The following is a 23,940-nucleotide window of genomic DNA, read 5'->3' as shown; positions in this document are numbered from 1 at the left end:
TGTTCACGGTACGTGTGTGTGACAGGTGCACATTTGTAATACCCATCATTGCATATACCTACCTGTTGTTCAGTGCACCCACCTACCTACGTGAGCGCACGCAGGGTCACTGCACCTGTTCACGGTACCTGTGTGTGTGTGTGACATGCACATATGTAATACCCATCACTGCATATACCTACCTGTTGTTCAGTGCACCCACCTACCTACGTGAGCGCACACATTGTTAATACCACCAGTCACTGTACCTGTTCATGGTACGTGTATGTGACAGGTGCACATTTGTAATACCCATCACTGCATATACCAACCTGTTGTTCAGTGCACCCACCCACCTACCTACGTGAGCGCACGCAGTGTGATATACCACTTCGTGCATACCTGTTAACTGCACCTGTGTGACTGCACATTGTATTAGTCAATTCAGTGCATACCTTTCACTTCATCCCCCCCCCCTCCCGATATGGACAAAACAGGTAGAGGCAGAGGCAGGGGCAGACCCAGAGGCAGGCCACTCGGCTGGTCTGTTCGAGGTCATGCTGATGTGATATTGTGCGGCCCTGGACCAAAGTATAGTGCTCAGAAGAAGGCACGTCCCATCAACTCCCAAGATTGTCAGGACGTGGTTGACTATTTAACAAAGAACACCTCTTTTTCTGCAGCCACCAGTGCTACTTCTAGCACCACATCCATTCCATTTGACACTTCGCAGGAGTTATTTGGTGGGGAAATCACTGATTCACAGCCACTACTGTTATAACAAGATGAAGGCGCACCTCATATGCACACCTCATATGTCTGTGTTAGGCGACACTATGGATGTAACGTGTGAGGAGGAGGAGGATGAAGTACCTGCTGTTGGTGCAGTTTATGAGGTGTTTGAGGCAAGCAAAGCAGGGCAGGATGATTATGATGATGACGATGATACGGATGTCACGTGGGATCCTAAGAGACAGTGGGCTTGATTCACTAACCTGCGCTAAGCCGGTTAGTGTGCTGTAAGTGTTAGTGTGCGCAAACCACGGCTTTAGGTGGTTTGCGCCCACACAGTTGAAATAATACCGCTCACTACTCGCACAGCGTGCTGCGCAGATAATAGTGTGCATTGCTGGCCCTTAAAAGTCACACCCGATGCAACAAAAATGCCGCATCGGGTGCCCAGGATCCTGCAAAGGATGCAGCACTTGCAGAACAAGCTGGCAACTATGCTTTACAATGCGTTTAACAGTGATGTCATAGCACAACGCAATAAAAGTACCACTGCCAGTATTCCTTCTCCCATGTCCACGCAGGCAAGGCCAGGACGCTCCAGCGATCTCATGGTAATGTCGGACATGCGGACATTATTTAGTCCAATGCCTCGCCTTAGCCCTTCCGGATCCACCCTCTACCAATGCCTGGACCGGTAGGTAGCCGACTACCTGGCCTTAAGTGTGGATGTAGAAACTGTGAGCAGCGTTTAACCCTTGGACTACTGGGTGCACAGGCTTAACCTGTGGCCAGAGCTGTCCCAATTTGCCATCCATTTTCTGTCTTGCCCTGCATCAAGCGTCCTGTCAGAAAGGACCTTCAGCGCAGCTAGAGGCATTGTCACTGAGAAGAGAAGTCGCCTAAGTCACAAAAGTGTTCAGTACCTCACCTTTATCAAAATGAATGAGGCATGGATCCCGGAGGGCTACTGCCCGCCCCAAGACTAAGTCAGTCCCCGCACACAGCATCTCTGCCTGCATGCCGTGTGACTGCCTGTCCCATGACTAAGTCGGTCCCAACCAGGGCCGGATTTGTACTTCTTACCACCCAAGGCCGACTATTACCAGCCGCCCCAACCGAAATTGTATCCTACCACCTCTCTCCACACACACACACACACACACACCCAAAAATGTTTGGGCCGCTGGTGTCCACTATTGTGGTTAGTGCCGAGGTCTCCATGGCAACGTGAAGTGAATCAATCACATCACACGGGGGAACTAGTCAATCAAGCAATCTACAGGTGATGGGCGAGGTGGGAGCCGTCCACCACACACACACACACGTAGTCAATAGTGTATCAAAGACATTGGGTGGGGTCAGCAACACGTAAAAGTGAGTCCTGCACCCACTGCTTTCTCCAGGGTAACAGCGCTGGCCAATCAATAATTAAGAAATGGGTACTGTGAGAGGCTGCCTTCTGTATTTTGTACTATTTGCTGGTGCTGCCCCTGGTCCTTTCATCCCCCACACCAAGTGCGTGAGACCCGGCCTTATGTAACTGCCTGCAGCTGCTGCTATGTCATTGGACAAGGTCTGGCTTTTTGCTAGTCACACACTGTTCACAAACGTTTGGTTAACGGACTGCAGCTGCCTGTAGCACAGCCAGGGCCGGTTTTATTAGCAATGGGGCCCCAGGGCAAAATAAACCTGGGGGCCCCCAACAGATACCCAGGAACAAAAATCGGCATTAAGGGACCTTTTTGCAGCTGGTATAGTCAGGGTGTGAAGCTCCAATCGGTCGGAGCTCCACATTCTGGCTATCCCAGCCTGCATGGGGGACAAGGGGTTAAAATGTTTCAGGAGGGGGGACCCCACATTATTTTTTAAAAAACATTTCCCACACTCTAAACACACAAAAAATTGGGAAAATAGGAAAAAATGCCAGGGATCGCTATACAGCCATATTGCGGCTGTATAGCGATCCCTGGCCAAAGCACTGCGGCTGCGGAGGGGTTTCCAGGAGGTCCATACGTACTGCGTATGAACCCCCTGGAAACCCCATCAGGAAATTCATTGCTCTTTCTTCTGATACATGTAAAATTACACCACCGTTGGGTTTGCTACTAAAAGTGACATTTACCACATTTAAAGGTATACTTTTTTCCTTCAAAACTTTAAAATCGATTTTCTCAAAAACTATAAGGTCTTTTTGAAAAATTGTTTTTTTCTTCTTATTCCCAATGATTTCCTTAACATATCCTGCAAATTTAGGGTTTCTAGCATTTAAGGTGGATTTGCTACCATATTAACCATTAAAGTCATCGAGTTTTTAAATGTGTATTTTTTTTCCCCTTTGAAACTTTAAAATTGATTTTCTCTGAAACTATAAGGTCTTTTTGAAATTGTTTTGCCTCTTGTAGCCACTGGGGACCCTACAGGCTCTGACCCCTTTCATTTGTTTGGACACTTGCAAATAATGTCCTGCAAATAATGCCCACTGTCTGCAGGCCGCCCCTTGTTTATCTGGTGCCCTAGGCCATGGCCTATTTGGCCTTGCCAGAAATCCGGCCATGGTCCCAACACAGCATCTCTGCCTGCAGGCCGATTGACTGCCTTCTCTGACACCACCAACAGGGTCCAGGACTCCAGGCGGATTCCTGAATTTTTAAGGCTGCTGCTGGCAGCGGCCGCTATAATCATTTTTCTGGTGCGTGTACATGCCTGCCTAATTTTTTTGGCTGTACTGCAGCTGCAGCAACAAAACAAAAGGCATGTACATGTGTCAATTCCCCTTTGTGATCGTTACCTTGCCGCGTATCACAATGAAGCAATGACCGACGGCTATATGAGTGTCTCGGGGGAGAGGCACACCCAAGATAATAAGGTCTTTGCTTCATTGTGGACAGACCAAATTCGATCAGCTGGATAGTCACTGTTGTTCTATCATTGAGCTACCACAGCCCGGCGACAAATATGGGCTTGAAAACCCGCCACGGCCTGCACTCTCGCCATGGTGCACACCAGTCCAGCATGACCGTCACTACACAAACAGCTGTTTGCGGTGCGTTACACAGTGAGTTTGGTGTGTCAGTGTGAAGCAGTACTCTAATTACACTCCCTGATTGATGTATACACATGCAAGATGTTTGAAAGCACGTTAGGCCTGCAATTTAGCATGCAATCTGAATTCTGCCCTTAAAACGCTTAAAAATGCGTCAAATCCAGATTTTTTTCCGCGGGGCTTTTGGCGTCTATCCCATTTATCCATGCCCCCCTCCAGGTGTTAGACCCCTTGAAACATCTTTTCCATCACTTTTGTGGCCAGCATAAATGTTTCTAGTTTTCAAAGTTCGCATCCCCATTGAAGTCTATTGCGGTTCGCGAAAGTTCGCGCAAACTGAACTTTTGCGGAAGTTCGCGTTCAAGGTTCGCGAACCGAAAATCGGAGGTTCGAGCCATCTCTAGATATGTTATCATAGCTTTGTAACCTACTGTTTACAAGCATGGCCATACTATGCCTGTGCAAGTACGGCTGTGCCTGCGCAGTTAGCCCGAGCCACTTGTCTATTAGCGGCTGTGTGTTACTGTGCAATCAAGGTCGTACTTGCGCGAGCATGAGGAGGAGCGCAATTGCGAACTTCCAGAGGGTCCCGGGCAGCGGTGGTAGTCTGGAGGAGGACATGGGAAGACTCTGGAGGATCAAGTGGCTTCCCACTTCTTAGGTAAGTGTTTTTTTTTAGTTATGATCTGCCTCGGGTTTACTTTAAAAAGCAAGGAAGGATAGAGAGGTGAGTATGGCTGCAGCCAATGCTGTTCTGCTTCACTTTACAGGGTTAAGGATAGTTGTGTGGATCTTACACAAACTCAGGATAATAATAGCAGCTCACAAATTCCCTAACCTTGGCTTAGGTTGCGTTTTAAAGTAAATTCAACCTTTGTTTGAATCTGTTGTGCAGCTCTTTTATGTTGCTAATGACATGTTTGATGTTATTATGGCTTTGGGTATATGGAGCCTTCTATACAAATGTTGTACAGCTCGGGGACTGTTTGGCTCCCAATCTCTAGTTGGCAAAATATTGCAAAGAACATTTACGGTGTCTTGATTGCGCTGTGGTGATATTATGTAATAACCGAAAGTGGTTTAAATTAAGCTTCATTAAGATTATTGCTCATTCTGAAACATGCGTTTTTGTTTCTTTGCTGAATGCTGATGTTTTAAATTGGTTTTCTTCTGTATATTTTAAATCTGCTTTTCATTTACAAAATTGTTGGAAACGTTGCCATTTTTTTTCTTTTTGGGCAGTGTGTGGAAAGGTACAGGATGCCAGTACTTCTTGGGTTGCCATTGAGGAAAATCCACTGAGTTCCTGTATTGGTGCCACCAAACATTGTAATGTGACTGATGCCATCAATAGTGGTCTGGTTCCACCTCTTCCCCACTCTACCAGAAAAAGAATGTAGTTTAGTTCTGTGTCCTCCTCTGTTCAGATTTATCCTAGTTTTTGTCCACAGTAAAGTGAGTAGTCAGATTGCTGTATACCCTAGAAAATCATAAATAAAGCCTTTGCATGTGACAGTACTTTGTATGATTCTGATCCAGTTCTGAAACATGCCTGAAAAAGAAGCATAAAGCGAATCTGTACTCTAAAATTTTTACAGCAAAAAGCATACCATTCTATTCATTATGCTCTCCTGGGCCCCTCTGCTGTTTCTGCCACTCTCTGCTGCAATCCTAGCTTGTAATTAACAGTTTTAGGCAGTGTTTACAAACAAAGTAACTAGCTTGTGATAGGCTCACATAAGCAGAGTGTGTGAGTCATACAGAGCCTGCAGGGGGCCTGCAGAGGGTGTGTATCGCTTCTATCCAATCACAAGCAGCCCTGCACATTCCACACATTCAAGCCTTAAGGCCCATACTCACGGGCGAGAAATGTGGCCTGTCGCCAGCACACGTGAGCGTGTGGGCGACAGGCCGGCGACAGCTTCTCGCCAGGTCCCTCCGCGTACACACGCGGAAGAGGGACCAGCGGCAAGGCGGAAGCTGTCGCTGACGTTCCTCCTCCCCCCGCCGGAAGCTCCATGTACCTACATGGAGGTTGCTGTCGCTAGTCCGCGTACTCACGCGGACTAGCGACAGTTGCGGCGGGGGGGGGGCAGCGGCGACTGTTGCCATGCGATTGAAAGTTTCAATCGCCTGGCGACATGAGCGACGGGCGACAGTTCGGGGTGCGCGCGCGTGCGGCGGCCCATACTCACGGGCGACCTGTCGCCGCAACACGCGCGCGCCGCGTGTTGCGGCGACAAATGTCACTCGTGAGTATGGGCCATTAGCCCGACAGAGCCGACAGAAGGAAACAGATTAGATCATATAACAGAGATAACACAGCCACTGTGCAATTAGGAAAGGCTGCAGTAAGTCAGAGCACATTAGAACAGGCAAAGGAACTTATAGGATAGAAGAACTAAGGCTGAAAATTTTGTTACAGAGTCTCTTTAAAGTTTGGAAAACTTGCAAAGAAATCTTGTACAGTTAGTCATTAAAGGTATCACCTAAACAACTTTAGTTGTTATGTCTTCGGGATCCCTTGGGATAACACACACCCTCTTATAACGGAACCTGTCCTGTTAAATCACTTTAGTCTTGGCCACCGTGCTGCAGCTCAGTTTCAGGGTGTTGGCAATCTTATTATAGCCTAGGCCATCTTTATGTTTTAGAAACAATTTTCTTTAACATCTGCAGAGAGTTCTCTCCATGAGCTGCCATGCTGAACTTCCAGTGACCAGTATGAGAGTGTGAGAGCGATAACACAAAATTCGACACATCTGCTCCCCATTCACACCTCTGATCTTGTAACACTAAATAGTAACATGATCTAGTGGAGGGAAAATGTCTAACTGGGCAAAATGTTGACATTCTTTGCTTGGGATGCATTCACTTTTGTTGATGTGTTTTAGACGTTTATGTCTGTGTGCAGTGGCGTAGCAATAAGTATAGCAACCATAGCGTTGCTACGGGGCCCTACGCCACAGGGGGCCCGCCTGCCCGTACATCAGTTTTTTTTTTTTTTCGTTTTTTTTTTTTTTTTAATGTCGGTCCTGTCCGGGGCCCCCACCCCACCCCCCATACTTTTAGAGCTGCGGGCCCCCCCCTCCCTGGCCCTCCTCCTCTGATAAGGTGGCTGTGAGGAGGGGGACTACTTGGGCGCAATGATACTCCTGGCGGCCGGCCCGACAGTTACTCTATAGTTCCGGCTTCCGGGCCGGCCAGCCAGGGAGAAGGAGGAGTGACGTCCTATGCGCGTGCGAGGGAGGGAGCGGACTGCTCAGGGTGCTGTGCCTGTTGGACTGGAGGAGGCCAGAGTGGAGGAGAGCGGAGCGACCCGACCCGGCCCCACCCCACCGTGACCGTCCCACGCAAGCTGCCCGCAAGTAAATTAATACACGTGCCTGGCTGGCTGGTGCTGCTGGCTGCTGTGGAGCACGGTCGGAGGTGGGTGGGTGCTGGGGAACGGCCTGGCCGGGGGACTTGCTGTCTGCTGTGTGTGGGGGGATGGGGGAAACAGAGAAGTGCTGGCTGCTGTGGGGTGGATGGGGGAGAGAGAGGTGCTGTGCGTGTGTGTGTGTGTGTGGGGGGGGGGATGGGGGAGAAACGTGCTGGCTGCTGTGGGGGGGGATGGGGGAGAGAGAGGTGCTGTGTGTGTGTGTGTGTGTGGGGATGGGGGAGAGAAGTGCTGGCTGCTGTGGGGTGGATGGGGGAGAGAGAGGGGTGCTGGCTGCTGTGTGTGTGGGGGGGGGGGATGGGGGAGAGAAGTGCTGGCTGCTGTGAGGGGGATGGGGGAGAGAGAGGTGCTGTGTGTGGGGGGGGGGGGGGGGAGAGAAGTGCTGGCTGCTGTGGGGGGATGGGGGAGGGAGAGGTGCTGGCTGCTGTGTGTGGTGGGGGGGATGGGGGAGACAGAGAGGTGCTGGCTGCTGTGGGAGACAGAGAGGTGCTGGCTGCTATGGGGGGGGGGGGATGGGGGAGACAGAGAGGTGCTGGCTGCTGCCCCCACATAGTGATTGTCTAGTGAATGCTCCCCCCACATAGCGATTATTGTCTGCCGAATGGTCCCCCCCATAGCGATTATTGTCTGGTGAATTGCCCTCCATAGCGATTATTGTCTGGTGAATGCTCCCCCCACATAGCGATTATTGTCTGGTGAATGCTCCCCCCAAATAGCGATTGTCTGGCGAATGGTCCCCCCCATAGCGATTATTGTCTGGTGAATGGCCCCCCCATAGCGATTATTGTCTGGTGAATGCCCCCCCCCATAGCGAGCGATTGTCTGGTGAATGCTCCCCCCACATAGCGATTATTGTCTGGTGAATGCCCCCCCATAGTAAGCGATTATTGTCTGGTGAATGCTCCCCCCACATAGCGATTATTGTCTGGTGGATGCTCCCCACATAGCAAATATTGTCTGGTGGATGCTACCCACATAGCAAATATTTTCTGGTGAATGCTCCCTGCATAACGATTATTTTCTGGTGAAATGCTGCCCACTTTACGATTTCTGGTGAAATGATGCCCGCATAATGCTTATTTTCTGGTGAAATGCTGCTCTCTTTACGATTATTTTATGGTGAAATACTGCCCACTTTACGATTAATTTCTGGTGAAATGCTGCTCTCTTCACAAATATTTTATGGTGAAATGCTGCTATCTTTATGATTCATTTATGGTGAAATGCTGCTCTCTTTACGATTAATTTATGGTGAAATGCTGCTCTCTTTATGATTAATTCAGTACTGTAGAGTCGCAGTCAAGGAGTCGGAGTCGGGGGAATTTTGGGCACCCGGAGTCGGAGTCGTTGATTTCATAAACTTCGGAGTCGGATGATTTCTGTACAAAATCCACAGCCCTGTTAAGTATTAGACTAAGGAGTCGGAGCCATTTTGGGTACTCGGAGTTGGAGTCGTGGTTTCATAAACTGAGGAGTCGGAGTTGGAGTCAGAAGATTTTTGTACCGACTCCACAGCCCTGGATTAATTTATGGTGTAATGCTGCTCTCTTTACAATTAATTTATGGTGAAAGGCTGCCCTCTCTACGATTATTTTATGGTGAAATGCTGCCCACTTTACGATTATTTTCTGGTGAAATGGCGGTGGGGATGGCGGCGCAGGGGGTGGGGGTGGGGGGGGGGCCCATACAAAAAATTTGCTATGGGGCCCAGTCATTTCTAGCTACGCCCCTGGCTGTGTGTTGAGTTATTTTTTTGGAACAGAAAATTTACACTGCTTTACAAGCTGACTACTTTACATTGTATCATTCGTGTTGATTCATTAAACATTTGTAATATTACCAGGCACGCACAGCGCACAGCAATATTACTGTTACTTCCGCATGTAAGGTCCACAAAACACGTTAGTAGCCTGACCCATTGTACTCTAGTAGTGCGCCCACTACTACGGTAACACGTGCATTTCAGTAGTAATGGCCACACTACTGAAGAACCGTGGGTCATGCTACTAGTGTATCTTGTGGTACTTTTGCATAGCAGTAGCAGTGATATTGCGACGAGACGTGACACGAGGTGGTGAGTGCTGCTGAGCAGTATTGGAATAAGCATCATATAAGGACTATGCATAATTAAGAAAGCTCAAGGGAGCCCTAACCATGCTGTGTGAGTGCAGCCCATTGTAGAGGAAGGTGTAGTCCATGGACATTAGTATTTCCTTGGAAGATTAAAGCAATATATGGAACTCTGATGCGGAAATTATACTGACTAGATCTCAAACAGAATTCCATTGATAAATGCGATGCTGCAAAGAAAACTAGATAGATCTTGAATTGCTATTCAAATTGAGCATTTTTTGTGCTGACCAGGCCATAATTTGCATGTGCATGTGTTGGTGTGAATGGGGAGCGCTCCAATCCAATATAGGCATTGTTTTTAGGGGGGTAGGGGTTGTTTATTGCGGGGTTTGTATACTGAATTAAAAATTATGAAGCATTGTGAGAAATTGGTTCCCTTGTTTTGTTGTTAAGGATATTGGCACCCTTTGCTCCCCCTAAAGGGGTAAATGCACATTAAATAACCTGTTCTCCAGTATTTAATATGGTTCTAGTGATATTGCTGTGCCTGCATGGTAAAATTACGGATGTTACTTCCAAAGTGTTGTATCTTTAGTACTGCCCCATGAAAACATATAATAAAATATTTACAAAAATGTGAGAGGAGTACTCATGTTTAACGTTTGTTTGTTTTTTCAATCCGTCACACTCACTATATTTGCATTATGTTTGTGTCCATCTAGGTCCAGCGCATTTTGGAGAAACATGACCCGTTCAAGAACTCTTTCGCCAAATATGGTTCTATTTCTGCAGATGAAGTCAGTGCTGTACAGAATTACGTGGAACACATGATCTTGCTTTTAATTGAAGAGCAGGTGAAAGATGCTGCCATGGGGCCTATTCTGGAGTTTGTGGTGTCAGAGAACATTATGGAGAAACTGTTTTTATGGAGTCTCAGGAGAGAATTTTCAGATGAGACCAAATTTGAGCAGCTAAGGATGTACGAATTACTGGTCACCCAGTCGCATCAGCCTTTGCTACATCACAAGCCTATACTCAAACCACTGATGATGTTGCTAAGTACTTGTTCTGGGACGTCAACTACAAACGTAGAGACCGAACTAGTTGTTCTACTTAACCAGTTGTGTTCAATACTTGCCAAAGATCCTTCTATATTGGAACTGTTTTTTCACACCAGTGAAGACCAAGGAGCTGCCAACTTCCTCATCTTCTCCTTGCTAATACCATTCATCCATAGAGAGGGTACGGTGGGACAACAGGCCAGGGATGCTTTACTCTTCATTATGTCTTTGTCTGCTGAGAACAATATGGTCGCTAAACATATCGTTGAGAGCACATACTTCTGCCCAGTAAGTATCACTTTCTGCTATGTTTTAAAATAATAGCATTACCAGCGCAAAGCCGAATATTTATCCATTACTTTTAGCATCAGGCTAGAACAGCCACAAGTGCGGTGTATAAGGCCCGGTTCACACTTGCGGTGGCCCTCCGGAATCGCCGTGCCGGAGCCGCACCGCTTGCAGAACGGACGGAACGGACGCACGGCATAGCAATGAAAGCCTATGCGTCCGTTCACATGCGTCCGTTCTGCCAAACCGGAGCCGGACCGGATCCGGGCCGGATCCGGACTCCGGCCTCCGTTCCAACATGCGCTATTTTTTCATCCGGCTCCTCCGGCAGCCGTATCCGGGGCGGAGCCGGACTGCACCATCCGGCCAATACAAACCAATGGGAACCGGAGAGCGCACAACACACTGGCTGAGAAATCCGGATGTTCTACCCCACTTCCTATGGGGATTGTTGCGGCGATATTGGATGGGGACACATGGGCAAGCATTTTGGAGTGGAGCAGCACAGCTGGATCCGGATCCGGAGATGTTGGCAGCATGTCGGAGGTGGAGGTGAGTGCTAAACAGCAGAGGGCCTGATTCCACAGGTCCCCCTTCTGCTGACCTCCCAGACCCCAACTTTTTTTTTGTTTTTAACGAACTTTTGCCAAACGGATCCGGATCGCATCCTGATGGACACCTGATGCAACCTGACCGGATCCGGATCGGATCCGGATCAGAACCATACGGTTCCGATCCGGATCCGGTCAGGTCATCCGGTCCGTTTGGCAAACAACCGCTAATGTGAACCGGGCCTAATCTAATGCACATGGTCCCGAAAGGGTTAAGCACCATACTCCATTTGATATTAGATGAGATCTTGTTAGATACCCAATTGAACATGATTGCACTGTTGTCACAGTTGAAGCTTTCTAATATGCAATGTAGTACACTGTTTACACAGCTAATGCCACCTCCCTCTTGAACAGCTCCTTGTGAAGGATATCAGATCAGATTTCTGCTATCACGTAAATCATTTACCTTGATCAATAAACAACAAGGTTACACAATCAATGTTTGATTGACAAAACAATCAAATATTGATCGGAAGGAGCTTTAATTATTAATAACCTTTCATTAGTTTAGATGTTTTTATTGAATTTCCTGTCCCATCTATTAAAATACTGAATAATATTTTCCTGCCTTTGGATAAATGAATGCACACATATAAGGTATAGTGAGCGACACTTAAAGCGAACACTGAGGTAAAAGTGATATAGAGACTGCCATATTTATTTCTTTTTAAGCAATACCAGTTGCCTGAACAAGCATCTCAGAGCTTATAAAGATTAGCTGCATGCTTGTTTCTGGTGTAAATCAGCCACCACTGCAGCCAAATAGATGAGCAGGGCTGCCAGGCAACTGGTATTGTGTAATAGGAAATAAATATTGCAGACTCTACTGCATATCACTCTCACCTCGGGTTTAGAGATGCCCTCTGTCTTTTACATTTTTATTTATGTATTTGCTTTTTCATAGCTTACAGGCAGTGCTGGTCGTAATGGAAAAATCTACGCTTACGGATCATTACGCGTAATTTTACGCTATTACGCATTACGGAATTACGCTTACGGCGTAGACATTTATCTACGGTTCATGTCTATAATTATGCATGGCCCTTACGCAATTACGCGTAAGAATACCGTAATGCAGGTTGTTACGTTATTGTCTTACGCACAATTTCCTACTAGCAATTAATGCGTAAGGCAATGCTCCCAAGCGGAAAAGTTGACGCATGGATCAATGTTACGTAGCCGCCAACTTTAAGGGCTGATAGCAAAGCCCCCTTAATTGCTGAGAGCCTCAAATTTGGAGAATATATTAAGGAGATCAGAAGGAATAAGAGGGAAATTTTTTTTTCAAATAGACCTTATAGTTTTTGAGAAAATCGATGTTAAAGTTTCAAAGGAAAAATATATACATTTAAAAACCCGCCGACTTTAACGGTTAATAGCAAAGCGTGCTTAAAATTTAGGAACACCAAATTCCCAGGGTATATTAAGGGGATCAGTGGGAATAAGAGGAAATTTTTTTTTTCAAAAAGACCTTATAGTTTTTGAGAAAATCGATTTTTAAGTTTCAAGGGCAAAAATGTCTTTTAAATGTGGAAAATGTCAGTTTTTTTTGCACAGGCAACAATAGTGTATTATTTTCATAGATTCCCCCAAGTGGGAAGAGTTTTACTTACTTCGTTCTGAGTGTGGGAAATATAAAAAAAAAACGACGTGGGGTCCCCCCTCCCAGACCTCTTTAACCCCTTGTCCCCCATGCAGGCTGGGATAGCCAGAATGCGGAGCACCGGCCGCGTGGGGCTCCGCACCCTGACTATACCAGCCCGCATGGTCCATGGATTGGGGGGTCTCGGAAGGGGAGGGGCAGCCAAGCTTTCCCCTCCCCCTCCGAGCCCTTGTCCAATCCAAGCACAAGGGGCTTTTCTCCACCTCCGATGGGCGGTGGAGGTGGAGGCCGCGATTTCCTGGGGAAGGGGGTTCATTGTGGCATCTGGGAGTCCCCTTTAAAAAGGGGTCCCCTAGATGCCCACCCCCCCTCCCAGGAGAAATGAGTATAGGGGTACTTGTACCTCTTACCCATTTCCTTTAAGAGTTAAAAGTAAATAAACACACAAACACTTAGAAAAAGTATTTTAATTGAACAAAAAACATAACCACGAAAAAAGTCCTTTAATTTTCTTAATTAACCATTAATACTTACCTGTCCCTTTAAATAAATGATCCCTCGCAATAGCCTCAGAAATGTTCTATCAGTTACAATGTAACAAAGTTATTACAATGTAACAACTTTGTTACATTGTAACTACGCCGCACCCGACGTCACTCGCCGCTCAGCCGCCGCATACACTTACGCGTCAGTGCAGGACGCTAATGCTACGTACACACATGCGACAATGATCGTTCGTTAAGAACGACGAACGAACTTTTAATTGATGAAAGAACGACCTAAGTAAAGGTAGTTTTAAAATGTGTGTAACGATCTGATCGTTAGAACGAACGTTACATCACAGAAAGCAACTATTGCGCCTGCGCATAAAAATGAGAAGTTCCATGGAGAAATAGTGAAATGCGCATGTCAAGCCTAGTACGAACGATCGTTTCCAACGATGTACTACTTTTGCAAACGATCGTCGTTGGTTAAAATCCGCCGAGACAGAACTTTCTTTTGTAGCGATTTGGCTCGTTCGTCGTTTGCCTTAATAGTCGGTGGTTCGTTTTTTGTAACGATCGTCGTTGGTAAAGATCGGGGAACGATCGTTACAAACGACTATAGTCGCATGTGTGTACGCACCTTTAGTTCCCGCCGGCTCCCGCCGTCCACCCCACCCACATGTGGGTGACATGTGGGTGACATGTGGGAGAGGCAGGGAGGGCAGCGGGAGTCGGCGGAACTTAGCGTCCTGCACGGACCCGACAGAGCTCTGAGCTATATAGCTCAGAGCTCTCTAAGCATCTTTGTATTTGGGCTCCAAGGAGCCCCATTGGTCCTTAGCAGACCAATGGGGTTCCTTCAAATCAGAAGGAACCCCATTGGTCTGCTAAGGACCAATGGGGCTCCTTGGAGCCCAAATACAAAGATGCTTAGAGAGCTCTGAGCTATATAGCTCAGAGCTCTGTCGGGTCCGTGCAGGACGCTAAGTTCCGCCGGCTCCCGCTGCCCTCCCCGCCTCTCCCACATGTCACCCACATGTGGGTGACAGATGTGGGCGGGGTGGATGGCGGGAGCCGGCAGGGACTTAGCGTCCTGCACGGACGCGTAAGTGTATGCGGCGGCTGAGCGGCGAGTGACGTCGGGTGCGGCGTAGTAACAATGTAACAAAGTTGTTACATTGTAATAACTTTGTTACATTGTAACTGATAGAACATTTCCGAGGCTATTGCGAGGGATCATTTATTTAAAGGGACAGGTAAGTATTAATGGTTAATTAAAGGGAAGGTTCAGGGAGGGTTGAGGAAAAATAAAAATCAATTTCCACTTACCTGGGGCTTCCTCCAGCCCGTGGCAGGCAGGAGGTGCCCTCGCCGCCGCTCCGCAGGCTCCCGGTGGTCTCCGGTGGCCGACCCGACCTGGCCAGGCCGGCTGCCAGGTCGGGCTCTTCTGCGCTCCAAGTCCTGGTACTTCTGCGTCGCACGCCGGCGCTCTGACGTCATCGGACAGATGCGCAGTACAGCCCGGCAGACGTCCGATGACGTCAGCGCACCCGCGTGGGACGCAGAAGTACCAGGACTTGGAGCGCAGAAGAGCCCGACCTGGCAGCCGGCCTGGCCAGGTCGGGTCGGCCACCGGAGACCACCGGGAGCCTGCGGAGCGGCGGCGAGGTCACCTCCTGCCTGCCACGGGCTGGAGGAAGCCCCAGGTAAGTGGAAATTGATTTTTATTTTTCCTCCACCCTCCCTGAACCTTTCCTTTAAGAATATTAAAGGACTTTTTCGTGGTTATGTTTTTTGTTTAATTAAAATACTTTTTCTAAGTGTTTGTGTGTTTATTTACTTTTAACTCTTAAAGCAAATGGGTAAGAGGTACAAGTACCCCTATACTCATTTCTCCTGGGAGGGGGGGTGGGCATCTGGGGGACCCCTTTCTAAAGGGGACTCCCAGATGCCACCATAAACACCCCCCCCCCCCAGGAAATCGCGGCCTCCACCTCCACCGCCCATCGGAGGTGGAGAAGAGCCCCTTGTCCTTGGATTGGACAAGGGCTCGGAGGGGGAGGGGAAAGCTTGGCTGCCCCTCCCCTTCCGAGACCCCCCAATCCATGGACCATGCGGGCTGGTATAGTCAGGGTGCGGAGCCCCACGCGGCCGGTGCTCCGCATTCTGGCTATCCCAGCCTGCATGGGGGACAATGGGTTACAGAGGTCTGGGAGGGGGGACCCCACGTCGTTTTTTTTTTATATTTCCCACACTCAGAACGAAGTAAGTAAAACTCTTCCCACTTGGGGGAATCTATGAAAATAATACACTATTGTTACCTGTGCAAAAAAAACTGACATTTTCCACATTTAAAAGACATTTTTGCCCTTGAAAATTAAAAATCGATTTTCTCAAAAACTATAAGGTCTTTTTGAAAAAAAAAATGTTCCTCTTATTCCCACTGATCCCCTTAATATACCCTGGGAATTTGGTGTTCCTAAAATTTAAGCAGGCTTTGCTATTAACCGTTAAAGTCGGCGGGTTTTTAAATGTATATATTTTTCCTTTGAAACTTTAACATCGATTTTCTCAAAAACTATAAGGTCTTTTTGTAAAAAAAAATTTTCCTCTTATTCCTTCTGATCTCCTTAATATATTCCTTAAATTTGAGGCCCTTAGCACTTAAGGGGGCTTTGCTATTAACCCTTAAAGTCGGTGGCTTTTTTGTATTATACGGGAGCGTAATATTACGCGATTACGGCAGACTGTGTAATTTCAATAGGAGTTTACTGTCTTACGCGTAATTTGTTACGCGTAATAACGTAACCTACGGTCTACGCGTAATTAATTACGTGTAATACCGTAACCTTACACGTAATGCTTACGGTGCATTTGTAGTGAATTACGATGCGTAATTACGCTAATGCGTAATTTCGGCCCAGCACTGCTTACAGGTTTTAATATATAACATTTAGATGTTAAGTCTCTTTTGGGCACAGGAAGTCTGTTGCCTAGATTTGTTTTCTTTGGCATACTGTATGGAACAATGGCTTTCGGCTCCCCTTAACCTCCCTGGCGGTACACAGTTTCAGATGCTGCGTCTGCTGGAGGATTTTTTTAAAAAAAATTTGATCTAACTGCTTAAGCTAGCACTTTGCTAGCTAACTGTGGCCCCCAAGTCCCTGGGCACCGCTCTGATCCCCCCGATCGCCGCCGGCAATATTTACCCGTCCGCGATCCCGCGAGAGCCGCATCTTCACCCTTTAGCTTCAGTCGTCGCTATGGCGACGATCGGACATGACGTCATGCGCAGTCCTGATCCTCCCTATAGCGAAGCCTGGAGCTGATTAGGAGGCTGCGCCATCGCGGGATCCCTGGGGGGTACGTATAACGGTGGCGATCGGTGGTGATCGGGGGAGAGCGGAGGGACTTGGGGGCATCATTAGTTAGCGAAGTGCTAGATAAGCAGTTAGATCAAATTTTATTTTAAAAAAAACTCCGGGGGGCCATGTGATCCTCTCCGGTGGCTAGCCTGAGCGTAGGTCGGGCTTACCGCCAGGGAGGTTAAACGTTTGACCTGCTTCATTGTTGTAGGGCTTTTTTTGCAGATGGAAAAGATACATGACTGGGTGCTATGGCAACAAACACAAATGCTTCCCACACATGAGGCCTTGGGTTAAAGATTGAGCTCTTTCTCGTGATAAGCTATGTTAACTGAAGACTGGTACTCAGTATTTCCTTCAGCCATATCACATGACTAGAGATTGCGACAACTCACCGCTCACACGCCCGCCCGTCTCCCTGGCCCCATCCCGTCCTCCTGTCTCTGTGAGGCTGGGTCCGTGCAGCGCACATGCGCAGTAGCAAAAAGCGTGGACCAAGCTACACAGGGACAGCGTGACGCAGGGACACAGGGGTTTTATTATAGAGGATAGCACCAATGAAGTGCTAATACAGTAGTTGAAGAAGAGGTCGGGTAGGCACTTCATGCCTGCTATAGAGTTAGGGTCAGGCACCACCAGGGGGGTATTAGGGTTAGGCATCGGTAGAGGAAGGGTTCTGTGTGAGAGTAGGGTTAGGTTAAGTCCGTGATCTGCAAACTTGGCTCTCCAGCTGTTAAGGAACTACAAGTCCCACAATGCATTTGCCTTTATGAATCATGACTGTGACTGTCAGACTCCTGCAATGCATTGTGGGACTTATAGTTCCTTAAAGCCGCATCTACACGAGTAGATGCGGCCGCGATGCTCCTTATCAATTGAGCCGCTGATGCGGCTCGATTGATAAGATCCGACAGGACGGATCTCCGCACCGCCGATTCCCTGCTCGCTCCCCACGAGGGGACAATGGCAGGGAATCGAGCTGAAGATAAGCGGCGCCGGCGGGGATGAGCGGGGAATCGAATGCAGCGCACGCGGACGCGGCGGGCACGCGGAAGAGGCGATCCAGCGGCTAATCGAGCCACCGGATCGCTGCAATGTCCCATAGTGTAGATGGGACATAACAGTTGGAGAGCCAAGTTTGCAGATCACTGGGTTAGGTCATAGTCAAATATCGGTAAAGATGACAGATATTTTACTATCGGAAGAAAGTAGTGGAATATCAATACATTTACCAATATTCTACTAGTGGCAATCCCCTGCACCCTTTTTTCCAGTCTCCTTTATTACGTGTATGCCTGCAAGGTGCCTGTACTTAGGAACCCTTATTATCTGTTTCTTATGGAAACAAGTGCCCATGCATTTGCATTGTTGTGCTGATCGGACAGAATGCAGAGGAAAATGTCAGCATTATTTAAGGGTCAAAAGGTTTCCTTTTAAGACAGGCTGAGCTTTTGTAATTATGAATATACAGCTTATTTTCCTATTCAGTTCTGCAATTCTGCACCGCTGTGACATATGTGGAAAATGACTGACACTCTATATGGTTCAGAAAGTTGCCATTTGCATATGTTTACACAAAGCCACAGGTTGCTATGAAATCTTTGCAGAACTATCTGATTAAGTGTGAAACTAGATCTGTATTCTCCAGCCTCACAAGTTAGCTTACAGCCTATGTTGTTAGCAGCCACCTAGAAATGACAATACGGGTATCATTCTACAGTGAGGCCGAAGCCAGGCACTTATCGCTGGTTATCTGTGTGCCACCTAACTACACAAAAGCATAATGGTGGCAGTTCAAAAGGACTCTGGAGACACAGGGAGGTGCGCAAGCGTGACAGGTGAGCATGCATCGCTTACCCAAGGCCCAGGCACAAGCAAACATTACATGGGTGTCAGCCTGGAAGGCGGCAGCGCTAGAACAATTTTCAATAGATTTCATTCTGAACTCTATTAGAAATCAGCAGTGTATGGACAGGCCATAGATCCCTCTCTGACCAGATTTGATTTGATTTAGTGGCAGATTGGGAGGTATATGGATTAGGTAACTTAGTGTATGTACAGTATATGTGTCAGGATCATTTAGGCTATCTAAATGACATGCCTCCCTGCAGTAAGATAGTCATACTTTCACTAAGTTCTGAGGTGCATTGATTCTTGAGAGCTTATTCAAGAGGAAGCAGCCAAAGAGAGTCCTTGAAGGCAGGAGGCAGCCTAGATGACCCCAATGTACTGCAGACCCATCTAGCTGAGGGTCAATTCCAAAGGGTGAGTGTCCACTTCTGAGGTTGAGGTGGTGGTGTCTCACTTGAAAAAAAATTGAACGTTAATCCTCTGCTGTAGACCAGTATGTTACTGTGGTGTGATTTGTTGCAAGAGCTCTTTTTTCATGATCTTGTTTATGGACTTATGAACTCTTATTGCAAATCAATCAACAGAACAATCACTTTTTCTTATTATCAAAAGATATGCCAATTGAGAAAAAAAATTGATCAACGCTTACTCACACTAGTAGCGATATCGGGTAGATTTAATCCAAATTAACAAATGAATATGTTTTGATCACTAAAGTTGCAATGAGACAATATCAAAAGGAATGGTAAAAACCAGTAAACAGGTTTTCCAACCTGTCCAATTAACGGAATTTTGATTTTCAACCTGTTATCAATCACTTTACATCAAACCGAACAGCCAAAAGTGTATTCAACAACTGAATCTAAAGGTCGATTCAACATACAAATATTGAGCAGTGTTTGGCACTAATAATCCACAGCCAGCAGGGGGAGGAGCATTTCGGGCAGACAGAATGGGGAAGGAATACAGCAGAGGGGCACTTGATACCTGGCTATAAGTCAGAAATTTAGGTGTGACCCAAGTATAAGTCTCCCCCTCCAGTTCACTTCAGCAGATCAGACTTACATTTTTCGACTTATAGTCGAGTATATACGGAAAACTTTAAAAAACAAATTTTATTCACTCTTCAGCAACTTTTTCTAGTTGAACATATATTTTGAGTTCAGAGTTATTTGATACTTACAGCATAAAATGCTAGATGTGCTGCGATACATTACAAAGCAATCTCTTTGATGCGTATAAATGTGAAATATTTATGTTTTCCCGTTAGATAACACAGTACATATCTCTTGCGCTGTGCCAGTGCTGTACGGCTGGGAGGCCTCCATGTCCATCCACTGGGCCCTGGGAGATGATCCATTTGTAGAACAAGTCAATCGTCCAACCTTTATTCTATTTTGTTACTTTGACGCTCTGCATCTGTTCTTCCTAGTAATGATTTTTCCTATCTGCTGTTTGCTGAACTGTAGTTGCCTGGGGAATTGTGTCTTGAGAACTCTATCAAGTAAGCGTATATTAAATAGCTATTGTCCTCTCAGCAATACAGAGTGTTAACAGTGTAGAATGCAGGTGCCTTGTTTTTGTCAAATGTACCAGGGACAGTGCATTTCTCAGCAAGAGGGACTGCGCAATGCAAAGAACAGTCTGATTTGGAATGCAGACGGTGTTATAGCAGAACTATGGAGCCAATTCTAAAGCAGTCAGCCCCATATTGACCTCATGATGTGTTCCATATAAATCTTATTCAGTGTGGCCGGGGCGCATGCGCGAGTCACCCGGGATGGACGCATAGGGAGAGAGCTCCGTCCGCCGCCGCTGCACACCGCTGCCTCCTCCGCTCCCACAGCTACAAAGACCGGCGCTTTTGCGGCAGACGACCTCCACACGCCCCCCAGCACCATATGGCCACCAAGGGAGCCCAGAAAAGCGCCACAACAACGGGCGCCATGGAAAAATTCCTCCGTCACCCGCCCAGCCAAGATGGCGCCGACCACGCAGATCCTCCAGGCCTAACTTCGGCTGACCAGGCGAGTACAGGGGGGAACACACAGCTTCTAACAGCTGCGCTCCTAGAACAAACACTAGACAAACACTACCATAGCCTCCATAACTCCCTGCAGAACGTAATCCTCACTGCAGTACAAGAACTCCGCACTGACATATCAGGGCTGGGGGAGCGTACACAGGCCTTAGAAGACAAGATGGATGCCCTAGCCATAAAACAAGCTGACTTATCGGAAGAGCAGCAACTGATGCAAACCGACATAAAATCTATTCGCACAGCACAAGAGGACATGGAGAATAGAGAGAGGAGACAAAATGTACGCATCAAAGGGGTCTCTATGTCTCTGACAAATGAGCGTATCGAGGCCCACCTCAAAGAATTATTTCACTCACTACTCCCTGACATGGCGGATGAAATGTGGAGAATAGACAGAGCCCACAGATCCTTGGGGGAACGCCGACCTGGTGCCCAGAGGCCAAAAGACATTATTGCCAGACTTCATTACTATGAGGCTAAAGATGCCCTCCTCAAAGCCCTCAGAAACAAATCTACTATCTCATTTAAAGGGGACGATATTGCCATATATAACGATCTATCTCTAATAACTTTGGCAAAACGCAGGGCCCTCAAGCCGGTCACACAGCTGCTCAGAGAAGCTGGAATCTTTTACAAATGGGGATTCCCCTTTCGCCTAATAGTAAACAAACAAGGCCTGATCTTGACTCTATCTGACTTTGATGATGCCCCCATGTTTCTCAAACAACTAGGCCTTAAACTATCTGCTACCTCCACTGTTCTACCTCGCTCCTCACCTATATCCTCACCTCCAAGGAAAGTACGGCACATTTCTGAATGGACTAAACTCCCTATCCGCAGTATCACTTTCCCAGACAACACAAATCATATGGAAGACCAACCATCTGGGGAATGAACTACAGTTTTTGCTGCTCCTCGCTAGGACATCATCTTGGAATCTGAACCTTCTGCTCTTTATTTTAAAGCAATGACTTACCAACCACCTAGTTCTCCTTGCCGACACTGCACGGTTGCAGCGGACGGCGGATGGTGACTCCCCCTGTTACCTCCTAATACCACTGATTATGTGGACCACCACCTATTTTCTCCTGGGACTTCTCATGTACCTCAGGGGGACCAATCCTCGACTTGCCTGGCTGCCTCGGCAGGCAGTCAACCTGAGGCGGTCTCCGTTCAGGCAACAGTTTTATGCTGCCCCTAAAGTTAGCCACCAGATTAAAGGTGGCACATTTTTCTGGTACTACGCATACGCTATACTATCTGAATCTCTTATTATTATTGTTCGGTTTCTTTTATGTTTTTTTTTTCAGGTTAGAATGGTTTGTCCTCCAGCCATAGTTGCATACCTACCTCAAGCTATACCATGGTTAATATTATGACACTAAATACTAAAGGCTTAAACACACCCCAGAAGAGGTTTTCTCTCTTTCGAGACTTAAAAAGGATGAATATTGACTTAGCTTTCCTACAGGAGACTCATCTGTGTAAAAAAGACCAACCTCGCCTTTATGATAGACTGTTTTCTGGGATGTGTTTGGCCTCGGGCCCTAAGAAGAAAGCAGGAGTAGCTATCATCTATAAAAAGACATTTCCACTGCAAATCACCAAAACTGTTCCTGATCCCAAAGGCCACTATTTAATCATCATAGGCACCTTATATGGGAAATCTGTTACATTAGCTAACGTATATGCTCCTAATCAAAATCAAATATCATTTTTAACCACTTTCCTTAGAAAACTGTCCAAACTTACCACAGGCACACTATTGCTAGGAGGGGATTTTAATCTAGCTTTCTCAGACCTTAAGGATAGATACACTCCTTTAAGCGGAACTACTAAATCTCCACATAGTCGCAACTCCCGTAAATTTAGAATACTTTTAAGACAACATAGGCTCCTAGACCTATGGCGAATTTCTAACCCCACCTCCATAGAATATACTTTCTTCTCCCCCCCTCATGCATCTCATTCCCGCTTGGATTATCTATTCGCCACAGCAACCACTATACCTCTACTGAAAAAAGCTGATATACAACCGATTGCTTGGTCAGACCACCAAGCGGTCAATGTTGAGATCGACTTATTTTCTCGTCCCCATAAGCCAAACTTCTGGAGATTAAATGAAACCCTACTACAAGATAAAAACCTCCTCGCCAAATTTTCTGAAGAATTGCAATCATACTTTAACATTAATGATGGATCTGTCTCGTCCCCTGGAACATTATGGGAAGCACATAAAGCCTTTATTAGGGGGTCATTTATCTCAGAAGCCACTAAACGCAAAAAAATGTCCTGCTCGAAACTCCTAACTCTACACTCGAAACTTAAACAAGCACAAGCTGCATATAGAGACGACTCCTCCCAACTACACTATTCAGCTATACAGGCCATTAAACATGAAATACAGACAATCCAATCTGTACAACTAGAAAAAAGCCTAAGATGGACTAGACAACTCTTCTTTGAACGAGGGAATAAGCCACACACCATTTTAGCACGTAAATTGAATCCAAAATCGTCCCAACCATCCTTATACTCTATAAAAGACCCCCAAGGAACCATTCATTATCACCCCCAAAAAATCGCTCAAATCTTTACAGACTACTACCGACAACTTTATAATCTCCCTCAGCCTTCCTGTCCCTCTACACATCTTTTTAAGATTGATGAGTTCCTAAACCAACTATCCCTACCAAAGTTAACCGAAGAGAATATTAAACTCCTAAATTCCCCCATAACAAATGAAGAGATTTTGGAGGTAATTAAACTCCTCCCCTCTTCCAAAACTCCTGGACCAGATGGTCTCCCATACTCCTACTATAAAAAATTTCGAAGTATCCTCTCCCCTTACTTGACCCAGCTTGCTAATACATTCATGGATAACCAATCAGCCCCTACTTCTTTTTTAACCTCCCTTATTACAATGATACCCAAAGAGGGGAAAGATCCACAACTCCCACAAAGTTACCGCCCTATTTCTCTCCTTAATGCAGATCTTAAAATTATCACCAAAGTAATGGCCAATCGCCTGAATCCTATATTAACTTCTCTGATCAACAATGACCAGGTAGGCTTCATAATCGGACGCCAAGCTGGCGATAACACCAGAAAGGCAATAAACCTTATAGAACTGATGAACAGATCCAACCAGCCTTCTCTGCTCCTAAGTTTAGACGCAGAAAAAGCCTTTGATAGGCTATCATGGCCATTTTTGTTCAGAGTCTTGGAACATCAAGGATTCAGGGGACCCTTCCTCAATATGGTACACTTCCTATACTCTTCCCCATCCACCTCAGTCAAACTTCCCTTCGCATCTCCGACCCATTTCCCAATTCTTAATGGCACACGCCAGGGATGTCCACTCTC

General features: G+C 46.7%; 1 protein-coding gene across 4 annotated transcripts in view; it reads left to right on the top strand.

The window, feature by feature from the left end:
• LOC137570407 (FHF complex subunit HOOK-interacting protein 1A-like) overlaps window positions 1-23,940 on the top strand; it is a 411,883-nt gene that overhangs the window by 193,964 nt on the left and 193,979 nt on the right. For all 4 annotated transcript variants that reach the window (XM_068279087.1, XM_068279101.1, XM_068279085.1 and 1 more), the window contains one exon: window positions 9,989-10,615. In XM_068279087.1, the coding sequence (XP_068135188.1) occupies window positions 9,989-10,615 (627 nt within the window). The remainder of the gene's footprint in view (window positions 1-9,988; window positions 10,616-23,940) is intronic.

The sequence above is a fragment of the Hyperolius riggenbachi genome, chromosome 1 (assembly GCF_040937935.1).
Source record: "Hyperolius riggenbachi isolate aHypRig1 chromosome 1, aHypRig1.pri, whole genome shotgun sequence".
Taxonomy (NCBI): Eukaryota; Metazoa; Chordata; class Amphibia; order Anura; family Hyperoliidae; genus Hyperolius; species Hyperolius riggenbachi.
This window is presented reverse-complemented; position numbering and strand designations above follow the sequence as displayed.